Raw genomic sequence first — 13,859 nt, 5'->3', positions numbered from 1 at the left:
GTTTTTGTTTCATGGATCAAAATCATACAGCAGATGTTGAGCATTTGCATAACCATCCCATTTAAGAAATCCCGAAATGGAAACACTTGGAAACACTGCCAACCTTTCATCTTGAAATTTCTCTATTCATATTCTGTTTTTCTGCCTTCATCACATGACCCTTTCATTTGGGAAACACACAAATGAAAGGGTAATGAAATTTAGTTATTGAGGTATCAAGATAACTGGTGCCCTAGAAAGCTCTATGGTAAAAGAAAGCAGGAAAAAAGGGTTGAATTCGACTTTGCTAAAGCAAATTTGTCAATTTGAGCAGAAAATACGAAATTAACAATGAACAAAATAACAGACAGCACCTGTGTAGAGTTTTTCAAGAGTAAATGGAACTTCTTGCGTGGATTTTATTTTGCTTAGAAAGGGTTTTAAAGAATGTATTTTTCTCCTGCATTAATAATTTTGTCTTGATCTATAGCATAACATTTAATTAAAATACATCACAATTTGACATTGTAACATTTGTCATGTGACAAATATAAAAACGTAAGGAATTATACTATTGGAGTCACTTTGAGTCCATCTACAGTAAACATGTTGTTTTGTCACAAAAGGTCATGCAAAGCTAATGTTTCACAAATGGTGGTCGGAAAAACATTGATATAAAACAGCAGCGATTATTTGTAGAAATAAATAGCTTGCTTCTGCAGCTAATTATTGTTGCTAAATCCGTGCACAGGTAAATCTGGAGAGAGGTGGTTTATTTAACCATAGCATCAGATAACTCTGACTGTCATATTACACATCAAAACCAAAAATTATAGTAAAATAAAACATGTTACTTGTTAAAAATGGCACTTTTGTTTGAGTCAATGTTCTTACTGTTGTGAGGGTGTAGCAGATATTTAATGTCTTATTGAGGTGACTGCAGTCTGCCAAGCAAGAAATACATCAGTTTCTTAGGTTTGTGGCAAAATCTATAAAAATGCAGAATAAATTCCTTTTTGCAGCATAAATTTGATCTTTGAAGACTTCTTAAAGTAATATTAAAATCTATTTCTCTCCCATTCTCGTGGCTCAATATCGTGTCTCGTCTTGTGAGCTTTATGTGTCGTTACACCCCTACTCTGGTGTGTTATTGTCTATCAGCTTTGATTTGTTCCCTCCTTTGAAGCCAAGTCTTATGCAACAGCAATTGTTTCGTAATCCTGTGACAAGTGTATTCAAGAGGGAGACAGTATTTTTGATAAATGAGGACTCTGACCTTTTTTTTTCTGTCTAATCTTTCCCACTTTTCCTGTGCTCGCTCCGTTTTTTTCTGATTCAACATATTGCTAAGGCCTTCTTTTTTCACCCAACCAATCTCATTCTGAGTCTTTACAGTCACCACTTTATATATGTCTGCAAGTATTTATAATGGTGCTCATTGTGTCAGAAATATACATTTCACATTCATTTTTCTGCTTTGAAACATCGTAAATTTCCCCAGCGGATTATGAAGAATTATACAATTTTTGGCCCTACATTTTTTTGGAAACGTTTAGATTTTATTTCAGTGCGTGTTACTGTGAATAGTTTGAACAGAAACCAGAAATACCTTGACAATGCTCATTGACATCTGCCTGCAAAACTCAGGTCAGGCCAAATTTGTTAAGCACTCGTGACAAGACGCATGCAGATACAGATAGTGGAAAGATCAAGAAAGCATGTGACAAACTCCAGCCTAGAGGTCTTCATTGTGTACAACAGTTTGCAGCTTCCATGCAATTTTAACATTTCTCCCCATGCTGTGTGTGGCAGCAAAACTCAAAGAATATCTTTGTTCTCCGTCTGTCCCCGGGCCCCGTTACACCCATGCTTTGGATTCATTGGACAAACGATGTGTGTGTAACAACAGCAGCAGCAGCAGCAGCAGAAGGAGCAGAGCGGGGCTTTGTCCTGAGGTGAACTCTGCTGCAGCCGCCGAGAGAGCTGCTGGCAGCTCACAGAGCGAAGAAACGAGACAGCGAGAGCAAAACGCACAAGAAAAACCAGTGGAAAATGAGAGCAAGACAGAAAAGATGGGCATGGTAAACAAAAACCACCCAGCATAAAGAGGAAGATGCAGATGAAGAAAAGGAATGAAAGAGCAAAGTTAGTAATTTAGTAACAAACCAAGAGAAAGAACTGAAGGCATGATTGCAGAAGAACATGGAGGAAAAGAAGCCAGAGAGACCTGGAGCCATGAAGTGAAGTCAAGGACCTTTGGCAGCAGTGAAATTTCCTTACCTCCCTGCAATAATAGTTCTGAATAATAAGGCGATTTAGTGGCTCAGGTCTAATAAAAAACCCAGGAAGTGAGTGCTAAATTCTCACATCGTGTTTCAGGCAAATCTGCTTCTCATCATTCTGTTTGTGCCGCACACATGAAGTTCATCAGCAGAAAGACTCTGGCAGAAGATACTATGATGTCACTGCGTCTCTCAGCTTAGAGGAGCTTAACGCTGCCACTAAATGTATGTGACAAGCAACTTATTTTTTATACTACTACTCGTAAGCTTGCAAATTGGTTCCTTAGTATTCACTGTTAGCTTTTGCTGTAACAAAAATAATTATCCTGTTGTTTGTCAGTCAATCAGAGCAGTTTCCATACACAAAAAGAGATAAAGATTCTGTCCACAGGCGTCTGCAACCTGCAGCAGCAAGTGACTCTTTGGATCGTCCACAATGGCTCTTTATAACTTTGGTTAAAATGATAAAGAACTGAATAATATTTTTAAATATAGGTATAATAAATGCAAGTTTACCTTTTTTATTTTTTTGTCTTGCAATATATGCATTGAATTTCTACAGAGAATGACACTAATATACCAGTTATATGTTTGAAACTCTCTTATAGAATTATGTGGTTGTAATGCACACAGTGTTCTGTATCTGTGTCCAATGTTCAAGTTTCAGATGAGCCTCTCTAGTTCTGAACTCTTGGTTCAGTTGCAGTTGCCTCTTTTTCTAAAATAAAAACTTGATTAAAACCTGAAAGCAGAGTGGTTTTACCTTAACAGGGATCATCTGATACATGAGAAGTTTGCTTCTCATGTATCAGATGCATAACATTTAATTTAAAAGTGGTGAAATGAATGACATGCCTGGTGGTTTAGAAATAAATCTTTCATCTTCTGATGCTTAGAAACAGCACTTAATGCTTCTGAATCTGGATTTCCTTCATGCTCTAAAAATGATGGCTTTCTCACTTCCTCATAACTCAGAAGCTGAGATAGAAACAGAGTGTGGAGCCTTCTGGTTCTGCACAAGTTTCATACCAGAGTCTTGCAGCATGTGGAGCAACAATCCTTTTATTGTGTTGAGCATGAGTCCATTTATTGTCCTTGGCTTCAAGCGCAGTGATTAATGATGTGCAGTGACGTATCTCTAACCCTTTACACACAGCAGCCTCACAGCTATTATTTAACTCTTTTTAAAGTCTTTGTTTTCTGTTGTGTTATGAATCCCGATCAGTGTTTCGTAAAAATCGCCCACCTGCATGCATCCTGGACTGCTGAGTTGAGTTTCATAAAGAAAAGAGGCTTTTTAAATGTGAACTGATGAAAGCTTTTCATCCATGCTTCTTGATGAGGGACCACAGGGATTATGTAAACAGGCTACAAAGAGGAGTAAAGTATGTCAGTAATCTCTCGTTTTCTAGCTTTGTTGGCAGTGAGGTGCTGCATTGTTGTCGAGTGGAGGCTGCGTTCAAAGCCACAAGCTCTTTTCCAGAATTTTAATTCAACTGTATCAGCGCTGCACTGCAACAGATAAAAGCTTCAGTGAAAATTCATGCAGTTTGTAAGCAGTTTCCCCCGATCTGAGAGCTTTATGTTGTTTTTCACTGTGTTTAATACGCACAGCCTCTAAACGGCTCGTAAATGCCCCGTCATGTCCCACAGTGGCGACAGAAATCCAGAGCAGAACGACTCCCTGAAGGGTGGCCAAGTTAACTTTAGCAGTGAAGCTGCTTCACAAGCATCAAATACTAACTTTATCATAGCTCACTGGCAGTACAAGACTCCAAAAACTGTATAGCAGATGTAACCAAGATTTATCGCAGCCAACAGCACAACTGGAGGGGGAAGATAATGTCTTAGATCAATAAAAATGGCTTCATGATTGCTAGTGGAGTTTTAACACTTGCATGCACGCTGGTGGCTTCAACTAAAAGTTAGATGTGACTAAAAATCCCGCAGTTTCATGAAGCAGAATCAGCAGGTTGAGGCTGAAAGAAAGTCCATTTGATGACTGCAGGATGCACAGATCCTGCAGCTACAGAACAAACCCTAATCATCTTCTTTCCACCACCTGGCTGTGATGATATGTTCTGCTTTTATGCAAACACGCTGCTGTGCAATGCTGCCAACAATCTCTGCTTTGGGTTTATCTGTTTGAAGGACATTGTTCCTTAAGATGTGAGGTTCATTCAGATACAACTTTGCAAATCCAAGCCAGGCTAGAATATTTTTGTAACCTGAGTAAAATAAAATTTACTTCCAAACTATTTAGTTTTTAGAGAGAGAAAGAGAGAGAGAGAGAGAATGAAACAATTTTCAGACAGATAAACAGCTTGTCGAAAGGTCAACATAATGCAACTCTCCCAAGTAACATTTTCTTCTGATCGGCTTTTGCTCCAAGTATTTAGAAAGATATGGCTTTAAGAATGGAAATAATGTTTCATTGCTTGCGTCACTTTGGGCTGAGAAAATCTTCCTCCTCAAGGACATGACAATATTTTTGATTTCCTAATTACCGTGAGCTCATAGGGCTGAAAATCTGCAGCTGCATTAATGCAAATGAAGCGAAAGCATTAGAGGATGAAACCCGGCATGCAGGGCAAAGCCAGAGGGTCTAAACAAAAAAATGTCTGGAACAAGTTGACCTCAAAACTGTCGCCAAGTTATGCATTTTGCGTGGGAGCTTGTTAGCTCTGTATCCAAAACAAGGGCATGGGTGGAGAAGAACCAGATGTGGACATTGGCAGTTGGTCTGCAAGGAACTCGGACAGTGAGAACTGCATGACGTCAGCGCCAGATGGTTTGCTCATTAACATCCACCCTGGAAGCATGCAGGGAAATGCTGCGCTGATGGCTGACAAGACGAAATGCCACTTAAAGCCCTCTGCTTCTTTGATGAAATGTTGGTGAAAATTCAGCCCACTGAACTTTAATTAGAGGTCAAGGGGTAAAGCAGTGTTCATGGGGTTAAATGCTTCTGAAAGTTTTATTTGGGCAATGCATCACTTGAGCTAAACAATTCATGAAGCTTTGTTTTTGCTGAATCTCTTTCTCAGTTTGCTTTTGGCTGCGACGAACTGAATGAACTCTGGGATAAAATGGGGGCAGCGATAGCGCTTTGGCACGCTCGCCTGTTGTTCCATTTCAGTTTGATCCATGTGTTTGGATGCCTGCAGTGTCCTGGTTTGGCCTCTGCATATCAAATGACCAACACTGAAGTTAAGTATTAACAGCACATGCTGTGGTTTCACAGCCTCAACGCGACGGAAAAAGGATCTCCACAGTGAAGAGAGAAAAAAATATATTTATATTTAAAGCGAGAAACTGAGTTATTAGCAGATTTCTGATGTAAAAATTCTGCTGATGTTGAAACAAAAGCTTTTGTGTGGCAGAGAAGTCAGGTTTCCGCCTAGAATTTAGTAAACCTCACATATCTCAAAGTTAAACTTTATTGCTGTAGATTTTACATTTCACCTACTTTAACTGTTTTTCTCTGGGTCACTTCAAAATGCTTCTGCTCGATTTTTAGTGCTAGCCAAAAACACTTCCCATTTAGTTTTTTTTCTGCAATGGGTTGATACACATTTTACAGAAACGGTAACATGAAAACAGTTCCAGTCATCAGATTTTAGCTAAATAAGATATTTTTCCCTTTCAAGTGTAAAGAAAGAGTTTAAAAAAAATCTTTCTGCCTTGGCATTTCTCTTATTACCTCTCGTTTATCCTCGTTTATCAACCCACATATTGAGGTGTGCATACTGAGAAAACTTGATCCTTTTTTGTGCAAAAACAAAAGGATAAAAAAGGACCTGGAGAAGGGAGTTGGGTCACAAGGAAAGAAAAGGGAAACCAGGAAAATGAAAGGTAGGATAGAGGAAAAATAAAAAATGACAAAAAGAACAATACATGATTTAAACGATGTGACACGAGAAGGTCTGGAAATTCAAACATTTCAATATTACAAGCATTCATCCTTCAGACTGATTCATCGGTTATGAGGTTGATTAGTTGGAGAGACTTGGTAGATTTTAAATTATCTTAGTCACACAAGATTCCAGACATCTTTTTGTTTTTCATATCTTGGTGTAATTGAGAAAATGGTCAGGACTCATTATTCAGCAGTAAAGCAAATATGTTTATTAAGCACTTTTAATATACATCAGAAAATTCAGCTTCGTATAATACAGAAATTATTTTAATGAAAGTTAAATGTACACGATAAGCTATTTACAATCCAATCACTGAGTCAAATCAAAGTGGACAGACAAAACAGGTTCGAGACCAACAAGAGAACTGTTCAATAAGACTATACATCATGATTTCCTGCCTAAAATCCTTCCATTCACTCTTCGTGGCACACAGAGAGGTTTCACTGGGGGCTTATAGGTGTTTGTGCATGCGATAAGTTTTCTACTTCCCCCAAAATCCCAGCTTTTGGCAAAAATATAGCTCACTGTGAACATTTTGAGAAGCCTGCAAAGATGTAACATAGCCTGTAAACGCTAAAGCAGCTCCGCTCGGTTCATAAGAAACAGATGTTTCAGTTCCCTCCGAGTCATGGTTGACCAAACTCCTCCTCCAAGAAGAGGCGGGACAGTGTATGCTGTTTCAACTTTGGCTTTTGAAAGTCTGCATTTCAAACAATATCACCAACAGCGAGGGGCTGTCTTAATGGCTGAACCCTTTTTGTGTCACGACCCTGAAAAGTCCAGCAGAATATAATGAAAATGATACAGAAACAAAGCTGGAGTTCTGTTTGCTGAGCTGCTGAGAAATGCTAACTGAAAACAAAAAAAATGCTGCATTTAGCACCAAAACCTTGCTGACGATACACAACGGTTACTTAAATACTCTTGCACATAAAAACACCACACACACACATACATACAATATAAAAACAGAAAAATCCCATAGGGACGAAATCAAATTTGTTTTACATTATAAATGAACCTCCCTCCTGCTCAGATATTTAAAAGGCAAAAAAAAGTCCCAAAATGTCTGCAGGCATCTTCTGAACACAGCACCATGGTAGAATGCAACACAAATAAAAATGCAACAAAAGTGGCTTGTTTTCCTAAAAAATAAATACGCCTTATATCCAAGTAAACTGCTTTTAAAATGTTACACGCAACAAAAGGTTTTAGCACTCTGATCAAAGGTAACACAGATTATTTGGGGTCTCTAGAAAGGCGATGAATGACAACCATGACATCAGTTACTGTCTGTTTGGAACAATGCACCCACTGGTACACTGCTGTCAGTGAGACAAAATACTACAAAATAATAATGAAAGAATTGGCATGTTTCTTCTCAAACAGCTCATAAAACATGAATGGGATACAAAGCGAAGGGGAAAAAACATGTATGTCTGTCAGTTTATTATTTTAAAAGTGCATACACGGCTTATTAAATAGTAACATTAAATTAAAATGATATTTTGAATGAAAACAGAAGGCTGTAACAGATGTAGGCACATCAAAGTATCAGTTCACATACGCTGCAGGCAGAGAGTTGTTTTATGGCGTCCCACGAAGGGAGGATGGGGGGAATTCAATGTAGTTTTGTTATGCAGACGGAAACTGTTGCTTTGGCACATTCTCCCCAATGTCAGCATGATGGATGGTGGTCAGAACATCTAAAAACAGCAAAAAAAGAGAAGAAAACTGTTAGTTTTTTTGTTTGTTTTGTAGGGGAAAACAATTGTTGGCACTACTGAAGAAAGAGGTGTGAAAATCTTTGAAATACCTCCATCTTTTATTGCAGGAACAAAATCTCTTACTGTAAAATGGAGAAAAATCCATCCTCAAAACTGAGAATTATTTTTGACAAAACCACTGATTGATCATTTATTGCTACACCCACAGATACCTTCACAATAAATTTAATGTTTATTGTAAACTATGTTGCATTTTGCAGCTTTAATTTGTTCACAGCATTGTGTAAAAGAAAGAACACATGCAGTAAAAATGTAAAACATGAGTGTTCAATGTCTTGCACTCAATCACATGTAACTAGATTTCAAATGTCTGGAAAAATAGTATATAGAGCTCTACTGAGCATTTTCAGACAGGGTCACAAAGATCATACTTACTTGAATTTGAAAACACAGAGTGAACTATTATGATGGAAACATGGAAAGCCACCTGGTTCATAAACAAAAGTCTCAGGACTTTTCATTTTGATGGCACTTTCAATGACATGAAAACTTGTTTTTAAGGAATGAACTATCCATGTTTAACAAGTGACACTTATTAAACGGTTATCATACAGGTTATCAACTATGTTTTGTAGTTTGTACCAATTGTTTTGAGAAATACAGTAGCTGTTGCGCAAATATTAATAGTGGTGTTAGAAATGCACTAAAACAACTAAGAAAAACTATAAAAAGGCCATAAGAACCTTGTTAAAGTCCATGGATTTACCAACTCTTTGAAAAACCAAGAGATTTTAAATAAATATCATGAGGACACTAATCAACCTTCTTCCACAGTCATCAGTGGTCCTCTCTAAAGTTAGATGTTATACAACCTGTAGGGTGAGGTGAAGAGATCAGAGGGGGCCTATGACTCTAAATCCAGAAAGATTGTACAGAACAATAATCAACGATTCCTCTTAGTTGGTCCAACCTTGAAAATGTAATGAAAAAACATGTTCTACTTTTGGCAAAAGGCAATTGTACAAAGTTTTAACAAGGGTATTAATAATTTAGACCTAAGTGATTTTGAAATTGATAAATGTGCTTAAATCAAAGCTTGGATTTTTCTAAAACAATTTCAGTTTCTGATTATGCTCCTGCCATAAATAATGAAATCTGACCTTCCTTCACAGCGGTGATGAATTCACACCACGTCTTTCATTCAGTGCAAAACATGCTGTTAGGTTTATTACCAGCTATAACGGAGTCTCCTTTTTGTAGTTAAACCCTGGGTCGGATCCTTCAATCTGCAGCTTCAGGGCTTGTTTAAGGCTCAGCTCTGTTTCCCCAATGGGGTAGTTCTCTAACACATCCTGGTGGCCCCTGTTCTGCACAGTCCGTGGAACTGACACTCGACCCAAGAAGACCTGGTTACCCTGTAGGTGATATTTGGGGTTGGTCATAATCCCGTTCCTTTTCTTCTCTGAGCAGCTCTGTGGCTGGATGAAGAACGGGTCTTGGCACTGGCCTCTGTCCTGTTGCATGGAACCACCGATCATGATCTTACAGTGAGGATCCTTCACTGCAATATTGGCAACTGACTGGTTGAAAGCCATTCTCTTATCAAACTGGGTCATCTCGTACTCCAAAACCTGGCCTTGGCTGGATCCACTGTTTTTTGTTTTCTTCTTGTCTCCTAGAGCTGCTTTGCTGTTTTGAGTTCCGTTTCCTGTCTTAGTTCCCTTTGCCGACTTCAGACCTGACTTCAGCTGAGACCATTCAAATTCGTTGGATGGAGACGATGGCTGCTGATTGACGGACTTTGTTGTAGAGCAAGGGGACACAATCGACTGTCTGCTTCGGCTCCGAGGCAGTGAGTGCTGTTGAATCTGCTCTGTAAACGTCATTCCATGGAAACTGTCAATAGGTACAGTTTGAGCTGTAGCCGTGGACGACGTGGTTCTTAAAGAGGAGTTTTTTGAACTCTTGAGGGAATTGTTTGATAGGGATGACTTCTGTCTGTCCACAGTGGAGTCGGGAGATTCTGATGGCGAGCTGAAAGCATGGACGGGTCCGTCAGGGAGACAGCGTCCAGATGACTGCACGTCTCCCACCCCTGTGCTGCCAGAACTGCTCGATTTAATGGTGAGGGAATGCATTTTGCCGGTCACTGCCAAAGGTGTTTTCTCCTCCATGGTATGAACGGGGGAAGGGTTGCAGCCATTTAATGTTGTGGCTCCGTATTTTTCTAAGATTTTAATGATCATTGAGTGGCCACCTTTTGCTGCCACTCTCATTGCCGTGCGGCCAAATTGATCAGCGTGGTTGGGGTCTGCGCCGTTTTCCAGCAGTATCTGCACGACATCGATGTGTCCCTCCTGGGCAGCTATACCCAGAGCAGTTGCTCCCTGGTTGCACGTATGATCCACATGCGCTCCATTCTCTATCAAAAACTGAACCACTTTGGTGTGGCCCTGCCACGCTGCAGACTGCAGAGCGGATCGCTTCTCATTGTCGCAGGCGTTCACGTCAGCATGGTAGTTGATGAGCAGCCTCACCATCTCAACATGTCCCTGCCAGCAGGATACATGGAGGGCTGTCCTGCCCTCCGTGTCGCAAGCTTCAACGTTCGCACCGTTTTCAAGGAAATACTCCGTCATGGCCAGCTGATTTTCAAGTGCCATTATGTAAAGTGTTGGGCGACCATCTGCGTCTTTACAATCTATATCAGCACCATGGCTCAGCAGCAGTTCAACAATGTCTCTGTGGCCCTCAAGTGCAGATACCCTGAGAGCATTCCTTCCGTCGTACCCCCTCTGGTCAATGTTTGACTTGTTCTCCAGGAGAATTTGCACACAGTCATAATGTCCTTCTTGTGCAGCCAATATCAGTGGTATTCTACCATCATTATCCACCTCTGAGCAGCGAGCACCTTGTTCAATAAGAGCATCGCACACTTGCCGGTGGCCCTCAAATGAAGCCATGTGTAGCGGGGTCCAGCCTGCGTCGTCCCTGTGGTTCTCATCCAGCCCTCTGTCCAGCAGAGTTCGGACCACCTCCACATTTCCCTGAGCCGAGGCGATGCTCAGCACCGTCCTTCCCTCGCTGTCAATGCTATCCACAGCGGCTCCCCAGAAAAGTAGCGTGTTGACCACAGACGCATGGCCCATTGATGCAGCTGCCAGGAGAGGGGTGCGCCCATTCTTGTCTGTGTGATCCACATCAGCGCCGCCTTCCAAGAGCAAATCAACTACATCCACATGTCCTTCATAGCCAGCCACAAGCAGGGGAGTCATGCAGTCTTTGTCACAGTGGTCAACCTCTGCGCCCCTGTCAATCAGAAGGCTCACAACAGATGCGTGACCTTTACTAGCAGGAATACAGAGAGCAGCCACAGACAGGGCAGTCCTCCCATCGACATCTTCATGATTAACTTCAGCTCCGTGGTCCAGCAGGTGCTCCACAATTTCTCTGTGCCCCATGTATGCTGCAGCAATGAGAGCCGTTCTTCCTTCATTGTCTGCTTTGTTGACTTCAGCTCCGTGCTGAAGAAGATTTAACACAATATCTTCATGGCCTCCCCAAGCCGCCGCCCTCAGTGCAGTTCTACCATCTGCATCAGCACAGTCCACTTTGGCTCCAGCATAAAGAAGAGCAGACACAACCTCAGAGTGTCCGCCCCAAGCTGCAGAGCGGAGTGCGGTCCACCCATCATGATCCGTGTGGTTTATATCTGCTTCACAACCAATAAGGCAGTTGACCACTTTGGTATGACCCTGCCTCGCAGCTAGAGTAAGCGCCGTTTGTCCATGGTTGTCTTCCAACTCCATGTTCGACCCTCTAGATATGAGCAAATTAACCACATCAAGATTTCCACTGTATGCAGCATTGGCCAGTAGAGTTCTTCCATTAGAGTCACACTGGTTTACAGAAGCCCCGTTGTCAAGTAATGTTCTTATCGAGTCCTCTCGCTCTAGGGCTTGCTGTACAATGCATGAAGCATGATCATCTTCATTGTTCACATGAGCACCAGCTTTGACCAGAAGCTGCAGAACTTCCTGCTCTCTTGGTATGGAGGTGCTCAGAGAGTCTTTAGTGGGAGTTCCATTCCAGACCATCCAAAGAGCAAGATTACAGGGCTCAATCTGCAGGTTGGAGTTGACGAGGTGCAGAGCAAATTCCTGCACTTCCAGAGGTTTCAGCTGCTTTGCTCTACAGGTGTAGCTCATGGCCAACATCCGATGGCCCTCTGCTGCATTGCACAGGTACTTCTGAGTGCAGTGCTTCACATCCAGCAACCATTCTGCAAAACTGTAGTGGAAAAGGATTTTAGTACTCCCAAGGCCATCGACCAACAACTTGGAGAGAATGTCCATCTTTTTCTGAAACTCCTCCATGGTCAATGTCATGTTTTTGGTCCAGACTGCGTGGTACAGTTCTTTGACTGTAAGTGGCCTGCAAGTCGCCAAGATTACGTTAAGAATGGGCTGAACTTTGGCAAATTGTTTTCTGACGAACAACCTTTGGCAGAGCCACAGGTAGAGCCCATTGAGAGTGCCTGGGATGTCACGGATCTCCCGAAGCATGATGAAGTTCTCCACCACGCCATCCAGAACGCGTTCCAGGTAGAGGAAACAGCCGCTGCTTTTGATGTGAAGCTGGTTGAGCATCTCAGCGGTCTCCTTGGTTAGGTGCTGCCTCAAGGCCTCCTCCTGGTCCAGCCGGTGAAGGATGTACTGCTGCACATCCTTGACGATGTAGGCCTTCCGCAGATCGTCGAGGCTGATTTTGCGGAATCCTGAAAACAAAAACAAAGTGCATTAGATGAGTGGGGTGATAAGTAGAAAAAGCTAAAAAAAAAAAAAAAAGATTGGGCACGAAGATACAAATGGCAACTCCTTTTTGAAGAATACATAGTTAAAGAGTCACTTTTCCCACACTGGTTATAAATAATCTTGAATTCATATCCAGTTTCAACCTGTTGGTCGTAAACCTTCAGGTGATTAAGTGAAGCAAACCTTTAATTTCCATAGCAGCTATGTTGTTAAAGACGAGCCTTTTATAGGAATTGAGAATGAAACCCCTCTGGCTACTTGAAACAGAAACAAATCAGCAGGTGTTTGCAATCAGCTCAAAAAATATAGATGAAAACTGAGCCTTGACAACTGCTGAAACTTTCAGTTTCTGTTGTAGAGAAAATTTGAGCTCTGATCAGTTAATGCCAAACTTTAAAATGAATGTGGCCTAAAAATTGTATTCAAATATATTTTTTATGGTCATTGCCTAAACACCTTGAGAAAGAAATTAACATGGAAGCACAAGTCCTAACATCAACAGCCTGTAAATGTTTCACACAAGCCTCACTCCCACATGGATCTTTAAAATCCTACTGTAAAAGTTAATTATCACAATGAGTCCTAATGAATGATTTTAATGGGATTCCTCTGTAAGACATGGGAAAATTGCCTCATAATACCCTTGGCTAATGGACATAAAGTGGACTCTCGTTCATGTTGAAACCATCTATAGTCTGTCCAGCCTGCAGCACTCCCGTATTCTTTTATTTACATTTCCCATGGTCTTTGAGGTCCTCTGAGAAGGGAAAAACATGCTACCAGATGGTCCCTTGGTATAGCTGATGTAGTAAATACTTACAAAAGACACACAGTTACCAGAAAGGCTCTATATACTCCAACATTTTACATTGAAATACTTACATAAAATTTCTTGTGGTTTTAATATTTACATTTTATTATTTTGGTGAGAAAATACTAAGTTTAAAAGTATTGTTAACAAAACAGAACGAAGACATTTGCTTCCATTATAAAACCCGTTCTAGAACATGATTTAGATCAGAAAGGTTGATGAAGTTCTGTGTTCATCTTACAGAGTTATTTTTCCAGGCAGAAAAAAGTCAGTTTACCCCACTGGGCCGAAAGGTGACTACACAGCTGCAAGCCTGATAACTCTGA

General features: G+C 40.9%; 1 protein-coding gene across 1 annotated transcript; it reads right to left on the bottom strand.

Annotated features, from left to right (window-relative positions):
• Positions 1-7,054: 7,054 nt before the first annotated feature.
• Positions 7,055-12,701, bottom strand: ankrd50 (ankyrin repeat domain 50; the record flags this gene model as incomplete). The annotated part of the gene is made up of 2 exons (XM_015024127.1): positions 7,055-7,887; positions 9,141-12,701. A coding segment is annotated over one exon (3,558 nt), but the record flags the coding sequence as incomplete, so codon positions are not given.
• Between the last annotated feature and the right edge of the window lie 1,158 nt (positions 12,702-13,859).

The sequence above is a fragment of the Poecilia latipinna genome, unplaced genomic scaffold (genome assembly GCF_001443285.1).
Source record: "Poecilia latipinna isolate Pla-1442-1.1 unplaced genomic scaffold, P_latipinna-1.0 Scaffold3535, whole genome shotgun sequence".
NCBI classification, from domain to species: domain Eukaryota; kingdom Metazoa; phylum Chordata; class Actinopteri; order Cyprinodontiformes; family Poeciliidae; genus Poecilia; species Poecilia latipinna.
Note: the sequence above shows the minus strand (reverse complement) of the source record. Positions and strands in the feature narration are given on the sequence as shown.